This window comes from Oncorhynchus kisutch, linkage group LG12 (assembly GCF_002021735.2).
Source record: "Oncorhynchus kisutch isolate 150728-3 linkage group LG12, Okis_V2, whole genome shotgun sequence".
NCBI lineage: Eukaryota > Metazoa > Chordata > Actinopteri > Salmoniformes > Salmonidae > Oncorhynchus > Oncorhynchus kisutch.
The window spans coordinates 32,844,057-32,854,155 of record NC_034185.2 but is presented as its reverse complement, the minus strand read 5'-3'; the positions used below and the strand labels follow the sequence as shown (position 1 = coordinate 32,854,155).

At 44.3% G+C, this 10,099-nt stretch overlaps 1 protein-coding gene across 1 annotated transcript in view; it reads right to left on the bottom strand.

The window, feature by feature from the left end:
- Positions 1-4,828: 4,828 nt before the first annotated feature.
- Positions 4,829-10,099, bottom strand: part of LOC109900290 (transmembrane protein 121-like) — a 57,968-nt gene continuing 52,697 nt past the window's right edge. The window contains exon 2 of the mRNA XM_020495983.2: positions 4,829-7,749. Coding sequence (XP_020351572.1) covers positions 6,007-6,972 — 966 coding nt within the window. The 5' untranslated portion in view covers positions 6,973-7,749 and the 3' untranslated portion in view covers positions 4,829-6,006. The remainder of the gene's footprint in view (positions 7,750-10,099) is intronic.

Genomic DNA, 10,099 nt, shown 5'->3' with positions numbered 1-10,099 from the left:
TTGTTGTCCTTGATGATCTTTATGGCCTTCCTGTGACATCGGGAGGTGTAGGTGTCCTGGAGGGCAGGTAGTTTGCACCCGGTGATGCGTTGTGCAGACCTCACTACCCTCTGGAGAGCCTTCCGGTTATGGGCGGAGCAACTGTACCAGGCGGTGATACAGCCCGACAGGATGTTCTCGATTGTGCATCTGTAAAAGTTTGTGAGTGTCTTTGGTGACAAGCCAAATTTCTTCAGCCTCCTGAGATTGAAGAGGCGCTGCTGCGCCTTCTTCACCACACTGTCTGTGTGTGTGGACCATTTCAGTTTGTCCATGATGTGTACGCTGAGGAACTTAAAACGCCACCCTCTCCACTACTGTCCCGTCAATGTAGATAGGGGGCTGCTCCCTCTGCTGTTTCCTGAAGTCCACGATCATCTACTTTCTTTTGTTGACATTGAAGGTGAGGTTATTTTCCTGACACCACACTCTGAGGGCCCTCACCTCATCCCTGTCGGCCGCCTCGTCGTTGTTGGTAATCAAGCCTACCACTGTAGTGTCGTCTGCAAACTTGGTGATTGAGTTGGAGGCGTACATGGCCACGCAGTCGTGGGTGAACAGGGAGTACAGGAGAGGGCTGAGAACGCACCCCTGTGGGGACCCAGTGTTGAGGATCAGCGGGGTGGAGTTGTTGTTACCTACCCGCACCTTGTGCGTCTCCCACTAATATAATTGTTTATGTACCATGCGTTTCACTATCCAGAGGTTTTGTTTCACAGGGTATATGTTTACCAATTACAACTTGAAGGCAAATCTAAAGAAATGCAAATGTTTACCTTGTTTGTTCTTCATGAGACCGGGGCACAAAGTAACACTTATAGGTTTTGCTTATTTAGAAAATATTATTTGAGGTAGATTCATAATATTTGTATACAAACAACATACAACATATCTAACATGCTGACCACACTGCTCGCGTCGTGTGCGTGAGCGCTGCAAAATACATTTAAACATACATGTATTCAATTATTGCACCCACACTGCTTGCATGCGAAAACGAGCATCTGTGTTGCCAAGTGCTTAAATAGAAGTCATATTTCAACGTGCGTGTCGTGATCATGTTTGGTGTGGGGGGGACAAAATCTATTTGCGCGCGGCCGGTTTGAGTATGGTGTTAGCCAACATTACACACTGTAACAACATTTCTAGGACATACCAGTCGTTTACAATTCAACCAAAAGTGGTGGTAAAATGCCCCCTTGTATTTCTCACATGGATAATTGTAACAGGCTGCAGGGTTAATTATTACACGGTCTTCAATGGCAAAAATTAGAGGTAATTGAAATCTTCTCTGATTTGAATCTGATAGAAAAATATTATCCTTTGATCTTTTAGGCATGTAATATTGCCCTAAAACAGAGTAGTCAAATATACTTTTACATTTCAAAAGTATGAATATGACTTGAATATGAATATACTTTTTCTAGGGTATTATCTTGTATTGGCAAACTTGATGTAAAGAAGTGACAGTTTATATCATTATGTGAATGTGTCTAAATACCATTGCATTTTAGGTAAGGGGTTCATTGTAACAAATGTTACAATGTACTCCCAAGACAAATCTAATCTAAGGCTTGTGACAAAATATAACAATAACTATACCAATCAAAAGACCACTTCTTACTGATAAAACAATTATTGCCTTTGTTTGTTAATTAATCATTGTTTATACAACGGGCGGATCTAATCCTGAATGTGGATTTGTTAAAACCGCATTCCAGCCGGTGTCTATTCCACAAGTCACCACTGGCTAAATCTATGATGTTAAAATGCCTATTTACTCTGTTCCATCTGACTGCGCAATCCACTGTCTCATCAGCCCAGCCAGGCAAGTTATAAACTTGATCTCCACTTTAAAAAGCATCTAGACATACATTTCTTTGAGACTAACATTTAGTTTTCAACAACGAAGAGATTTGTATAAACCTTGCTGTCAGTCTCTCCAACATTTGCAACATTGTTTCAATATTCAAATTCGATCTCCACCTGTCCCATAGTAACGAAGGTGTCGGCGTCGGTAGTGTAGACAAGACAGACAGACAGGTATCGTATTTCAGCCAGTCGAAATCATGAATCAGCTGGCATCCTTTTTATGGATATACAAAGAAATGGAATTGGAAAAAAAGGTAAAAATGAAACAAAGTGCAGCTAGTTTGCAGTCTTTCCAGCTTCAGTTTGAAGTTGGCTAGCTCCTTCCTGACGAGAGAGAACCTTTTATATACCAGGAGAAATCGCTACTTATTAGCTCATTGTTATGGATGTATCCAAATGTCACTAGAAAACAGCTTAAACTGTCATTCTGTCTGCACTGTTTGACGTGACTGTAAATTAACCGTAGATGGCTAGCTAGCGAGCAAGGGATAAGACATTTGCCAGCCAGTATGGCAATGGAATATTTAGAATGGACGACTGATACAGAAAGATAAGAATGAAATGTGCATGGTCTAGTTATCTGAACAACCAAGTTTAGCTTTCTTAATGAACCCGAAAATCTAGAGTTATTTCTGGCTGTCTATTGATGTTAGCTGGCTAAGTCATTGAACCTGCTTTGTAGTATACTCCCATGTTCTGTTTTTATTTGTAAGTCTTGTACAGTCACTGGCTAGTATCTCCACTTGCAAATAAAAGCCTCCCTCTGGGCAAGAAAATATTCTCCAGTGCATAAAATACCTCCACTGCTAGGGCGCCCTCTGTTGCAGTTGAAGAAATATATACATTTTGGTCTATTTTTTCATGTTTTGAAAATATATTTTGATGCATTTCATCCATAGACACTTGTTAGGAACATTTGTCACATCATTCATTTAAAAGTGTTGTGTTTCTGTGAAACCCAGAGGCTGAGAAATTGGCGATTGAGCTAATCTGACAACCCGACTCGACCTCGAGAAAGGAACTAATCTTGAGTGATGAACTCCAGCGGTTTCTGCAAGGTTAGACGGAATGTCTGGGCAGAATTCTAGTAGTGTGCTTTGCATTTTGAGTGAAAGTTTATGAAGACAAAAGCCAAGCGGGCGCATGGTATAATTTCATTGGGATGGACATAACTGAAAGGTATGCAGATATTTGATCTGAAAGGTGGGTGAAATGTTTGCTTCAGTATACATTTCATCAGTGTTAAAGTTATGTGTTTTTTGATTGGTTTAGGCTCCAGAGAAAGGCCTTGAACATGAGAAATGGCTTCTGACTAGGCCTACAGGAAAAGGTGTGTTGGGTGAGGTGGTAAAGTCTTGATGTATTTTGAAAACTTTTCAGGGACAGTGTTGTTTATTTCCCTTGTGCGTGTGTTATTGCCCTGGTCAAAATATGTGCACTATAAAAAGAACAAGGCGTCATTTGGAATAACCCTCCCTTTCTCTCAATTTGTTGATGAGGTCTCTAGTGGCAAAAGTGTGAATGACATGTACCCACCAGAGGCAGAGCTCCAGTACCTTTATTTCCATATAGATGGGGCTCCTTCTCACACAGTGGGAAGTGGTATTGGGCTCAGGGCAGCTAGCGTGGCTGGCTAAGTGATTCGAGGGTTTGGGGCGTAGTAGAGCAGAGGATAGACCAACCGTATGGAGATTGGAGAAACAGTCGAGTCAGCAAGGTTGGTCAACACCCACAACACCCGCACTACAGTAGCTCGCCTGAGTCCCCTTATCGCCTCTATGCACGCCATCCTGAATTAATGTTCTCGAAATTGAATATTTCACAAAGTTATGGATGCAAAATAAATCACAGGTAGGTAGAGGTAGAAAGTGCTTCACAAACCTTATTACGTATGGAGGGAACACAGTTAATTTCCAGATGCACAGGTTCCTGGTTGATTTGTGAATGAGTCTCGCCCTGCAAGAGTTCTCACTAAGGTGAGCTCCTGCTGAGGCGGCTACAGGTAATTTATTCCTATTTCCAAGTTTGCCATTTACTTTCTCTCCCCTCTGACAAGATTTATTCAAACAATAATGGCAATCTGTGGTGTTGTGTGTTATTGGAACAACTGTGCCCTGAGCTGGAGACACACTGAGAGCAAGGTTTAGATGTAACAAACCCACATTTATACCTTCTAGGAAGCTGAATGATCTTCACAACAGTATTTCTGTTCATGTATCCTCTTTCATCTTAAAGCAATAGTGTAAAGTTGAAAGGGCACTGCTCATTTTCAAAGAATGGAAAAAAGAGAATTGTCATTCTTCCATTTGCTGTCGTCAGGTGCCGCCTTTCTTTCCTTTCCGTAGGTTAAAGGGTACAGTCACTGAGTTCCAGTCAGTTATTGTTGATGGGGTCAAAGGGCCCTGAGGATTCTCCATTGTGTCTTGGAGTGCTGTTACCTGTGGTTGACCTGTGCATTGATCATTCCGGTTACATAATAGTACATTGTTCACGTGGCTGAACTCTCTCTGTAATGCCAGGGTTGGCCCATGTAACAATGTTTCCATAGCAACATCAGAGTTCACATAGCGTTTGAAGTGTGATTTGACAGGGGCCGTGGAAGAGTTCAGACAATAGGAGAAAATAGAGAATACAACATGAGAGGGGGAGTAGAAAAATATGAAAGTGCTATTTGGGAAAAGTGCATTCAGTGGAATTGTTAATTTGTCTTATTTTTTTTTTATACATCGGTTCTCTTTAGAAAAACTGAAAAGAGACTGAATCAATTTTCTTGTAGACAAAAGTACATTTTGGATCCTTTTTAACCTGGCTCTTTAAAGGTTACATTGCTCTTCTGTATAATGCTGAGTACTACAACACGTCCTCGGTTATGTAGCCTCCAAGTCAGAGACTGTGGGTTAAGAGAAAGACAAATCTCTCACATTCTTTGGATACTTTTATTAAAACATTACTTGCCTCCAACATAACGTTTTTGTAAAGAATGTACATAATAATAATTAATCATATGAATAATACTTTAACACTCACTTCATCAGTTAAGTAGAAATAGTTTGCAGTTTTCAGGTTGGATTGTACATTTATATTTCGACGTTTGTCAAAACGAGGCCATGTCTGCACTTCTCTGCATTGTTTGACTTCAGTAAAGGGAAATCAACATGATCTTTCTCCCTTCTGTTTTTCTGACATGAACACATCTCTTCTCCCCTTTGTTGTTTCTTTCACACCCACTTTTGTTAAGCCACACGCTTACAGTACATCAAAATACAGTTTCACACGCACCCCCCCCCCCCCATCCGCCCACACACACACACACACACACACACACACACACAGAGAGTTGGCTGCCTTGAGTGGAGTGTATAGTGCTGAGCTCTGGTGCTTTTATCAGACATTTGGTCATAAAACATCACACTGACAGAGGCAGCAGGCTCCTTTCTCAGCAGAACTAAGCAGAGGCTGAATTTCACTCTTCTATTGGCACCCATCCCCCACCGCGGCTCAAACAAACCTTCTTATTGACCCCTTTCTCCTTCCCGTTCTCTCCATCCTCTCTTTCTCCACTTCAACTGAAGTGCTTCTTCAGAGCGAGGGGTGTATCTCCGTTTCTAAGGACAACAAAGAATAAAAGCCACACAATGGACGGTCGAAAAAGGGGCATTTGAAAAAAATCCCATATATATATTCAGGGAGGAACACATTTTCCAATTTACTGTTACACAACATACGTACATCACTGAGCTGCAGAATATGGAGATTGTCCGATATTATTAATAAAGTTTTAAAACGGTTAATTTAAAAACACAATTCGATACACAATTCAATAAAAACCATGTCAGTTCCTTCTTGTCAGAATCAAGAAGGTGAATCTTTCTCCTTCTCCAACAGACAGTCTAGGCTATAAATATCCCTCTAGTTGTTATATCCACAGTTGTTCACAGTTGTATGACAGGAAGAACAATACAATCCTGTCTTGAAACCCATTTCTCTCTTAACACCAACATCTCCACGGCTGGATAGATAGAACAAGTCCAGCCAGAACTTAGGGTTTTGGTTAGTCACTGATCACAACGGTGGAGTGACTCATGTGTCTGGCGGTCATGTGTCTATGTCGCGAGCTGGCGAGGGTTCGTGGGGCAGGTTGGTGGAGTTGGGCAGGGTCTGCGAGTGAGATGTGTGGGGCGCATGTCCATGGCACACCGAGTTCTGCTGCAGCTCCAATGCCATGGTGTTCTGCGGGTGGGGGAACTCCTTCACTTGACGCCGGTACTCCAGGAACGTGGACGCCTTCGTAGCGATCGCCACCACGTTCTTTCCCACGAAGATGGTCGAGACTCTACTGTCCTGGAACAGGACCATGTTGACCCCACGGATCAGGATGGTGACCACGTTGATGGTGACTAGGCTGAGGATGGGATAGAGCATCATCTTCTGGGGCGACACGTGCTCCCCTTGCATGGAGATCTCACTGAGAGAGACGCAGGGCAGGATGAGGAGGAGGATGTAGCAGTAGAAAAACATCAGTCCCTCGGCCCAGATTGGCAGGCCAGTCCGCTGAGGTTCCCACAGGTTGGCCTGGATGTCCAGAAGATCCAGAAGATCTAGAGCCACCCAGAAGAGCCTCCCCCGCATGTCCTCCTTCTTCCTGAAGGTCCTCACGTACTCCATGTTGTCCAGAGCCACTAGAACCAAGTAAAGCCCTGGGACGGATACGGACAGTAACAGAGTCAAGGCTTTCCGGGCCACAGTCTCCAGAGACTTCCTATCCGCCTTGCAGTTCTGGAAGACGAAGTAGAGCTTGATCTCCAGCACAAATATGTAGAGGAACCAGAGGATCATGGCGTAGCCGCGGCGGGCCGTGCGTACCTCGGCGCCCACCCACACGGCCACGTAGCGCAGCACGATGAGGAAGCAGATGTCCCCGACCAGCACGATGATGCACACGCCGATCTTCCTGGGCCCCTGGTTCTGCTCCACCAGGTAGGCGTCCATGAAGGCCATGCTGGTCATGATGACGATGGTGGTCAGGCACACGTGGCGTTTGTCCGGAGGTGGCAACACCATGGCGAGGACTGGACCCGACTGCCTGCTGGCCCTCACCTCCAGGTCACGGTGTCCTAGTTTAGAAAAATAATGGGTTCTTGTGGGAACACCAGTGAGTCATACAGTTAATCTATTGAGAGTCAGTCCAGTGAGTAAAAACAGTGAAGTCGTGGGGGAGGGGAGGGTGTGTCAGTCTTTGCAGGGCTGCTGGTAGGTCATTTCTCAGGCCATGCGAACACAGGAACATCATCTCATCACTCAGCGCAGTTCCATTGATCCCCCCCTGCTAGTAAAGCAGGCGCCACAGTGAGGTGCTATATGGCTGACGGTCCATGACTGATACTGGGATGCTAATCCACACACTGAGGGGGAGTGGAAGATACACAGAGGGGTGTGTGAGGGGCATGTATAGGACACAGAGTGCAATGTGAGGTTCTATGGGGTAGAGAAAAGCAGTGTGTTTGTGCAGCTCAGTCCCTCAGTGCATGTGGAGGCTGAGAGAGATTCTGTTATTCAGTGTGTGGCGGAATCACCCTGTGGGGCAGCACTGGCGTAGGTGGTGCAGTGTGTGTGGCTCTGTCCAGTGGTGCAGTGTATGTGTTTGTGAATGTGAAAGCGAAAGAGGATTCTGCAGTGGCCAGATCCCCAGTAGCCATAAATCACAGAGACAAGGTAGGGGGGGGTCAGCGGCCCGTTGGGCCCCGCGTCCAACGCCAGCTTTCCCGGAGGGAGGCTCTCACACTGGGCCAGAGACACAACATCCTCTCGCCTAATGCCACGTGCCGGCTTCGCCAGTGCCTGGGGGAGAGAGAGTGAAAGGTAGAGAGGGGGATGGGGAAAGGGAGAAAGAAAGATAACTGTCAGTGTAACTGGGCTATATAATGCAGCGCTCATTGCCAACGACAGCAGGCTGTCCACAAGCTAGAAGCCAGGAAGTGTGTCAGTATGGTTAAGATGGGGTCTTGTTTGTTACAGTGTAGGGAGGGAGGAAGATGCTGCATCACTCAGGATAATTTTAGACCGTATGTCATCGCTATCTCCCTGTCTAATAGGGAGTGCCTGAAGACCATGTTAAAATAACTTAGAATGGCAGGTAGGGGAGACTGGGGGAAATTGTAACAGGGGCAAGTGTAACATAAGCTAGAGTGATAAAACTCACACGGTACATACCCAGAACTTTCATCACTCTATGTTGGCCAAACATCGACATGAATGACAGGTGTCAATTTTGTTGTCTCTTGCTAGGCATATGAGGTTTTGTCATGGCTGTTGGGTTGGGGGCAATTATACAGTGCCTTCGGAAAGTATTCAGACCCCTTGACTTTTTCCGTATTTTGTTACGTTACAGCCTTGTTCTAAAATTGATAAAAGGAAGACATTATTTATGGAAGTATTCAGACCCTTTGCCATGAGACTCGAAAATAAGCTCAGATGCATCCTGTTTCTATTGCTCATCCTTGAGATGTTTCTACAACTTGATTGGAGTACACCTGTGGTAAATTCAATTGATTGGACATGATTTGGAAAGGCACACACCTGTCTATATAAGGTCCAACAGTTGACAGTGCATGTCAGAGCAAAAACCAAGCCATGAGGTCAAAGGAATTGTCCGTACAGCACCGAGACAGGACTGTGTTGAGGCACAGATCTGGAGAAGGGTACGAAAAAATATCTGCAGTATTGAAGGTCCCCAAGAACACAGTGGCCTCCATCATTCTTAAATTAAAAAGTTTGGAACTACCAAGACTCTTAGAGCAGGCCGCCCATCCAAACAATCGGGGGAGAAGGGCCTTGGTCAGGGAGATGACCAAGAACCCGATGGTCATTCCGACAGAACTCTAGAGTTCCTCTGTGGAGATGGGAGAACATTCCAGTGAAAGGCACGTGACAGCCCGCTTGGAGTTTGGCAAAAGGCATCTAAAGACTCTCAGACCATGAGAAACAAGATTCTCTGGTCTGATGAAACCAAGATTGAACTCTTTGGCCTGAATGCCAAGTGTCACGTCTGGAGGAAACCTGGCACCATCTCTACGGTGAAGCATGGTGGTAGCAGCATCATGCTGTGGGGATGTCAGGATATATGCAAAGATGAACGGAGCAAAGTACAGAGAGATCCTTGATGAAAACCTGCTATAGAGCACTCAGGATCTCAGACTAGGGTGAACGTATACCTTCCAACAGGACAACGACCCTAAGCACACAGCCAAGTCAACGCAGGAGTGGCTTCGGGACAAGTCTCTGAATGTCCCTGAGTGGCCCATCCAGAGCCCGATCGAACCTCTCTGGAGAGACCTGAAAATAGCTGTGCCGCAACGCTCCCCATCTAATCTGACAGAGCGTGAGAGGATCTGCAGAGAAGAATGGGAGAACTCCCCAAATACAGGTGTGCCAGGCTTGTAGTGTCATACCCAAGAAGACTCAATGCTGTAATCGCTGCCAAAGGTGCTTCAACAAAGTACTGAGTAAATAAAGGGTCTGAATACTTAGGTAAATGTAATATTTCAGTTGGCTTTTTATTAAAACATTTGCAATACATTTTTGCTTTGTCATTATGGGATACTGTGTGTAGATTGAGGGGAATTATTTTTTTTTTAAATAACATTTTAAATAAGGCTATCATATGTGGAAAAAGTCAAGGGGTCTGAATACGTTCTTAAGGCACTGTACATGAACTATCCAAATAATAACTTTAAATAGCCTTGGGGTCCTGTAGAGTGACAAAGAAGTTGTAAACACATATAATCTGGGCACCATCAGAGAATTCAGATGTTTTCAGAGAAACTGAATGACCATGCAAAATAATGGGTGTTACTATAATTATTGGTTCTGTACAAAGACATACTCATATTTCTTACAAAATCATTACGTGTCTATGATAATAGACAATTCCTATTTTTTTGTTGCTACATTTGAACCCAGCTACTGCAGCTACCCCTGGCACCAGGGCAAATGTAGCAGACTTCCGGACTTTTCTGATTCAAATCAATACTGTGAGCTGACCGTCTTATGTATATACATAGAAATGGTATGAATGATTAGGAGACAGATGTAAAAAGTTACTAGACTTGTTCAAGTGGTCTCTCAGCAAAAGAGTAAAATACAAAAACTGCCAAAATTGCCCTCAGTCTCCCCTATCATATTGTGATAA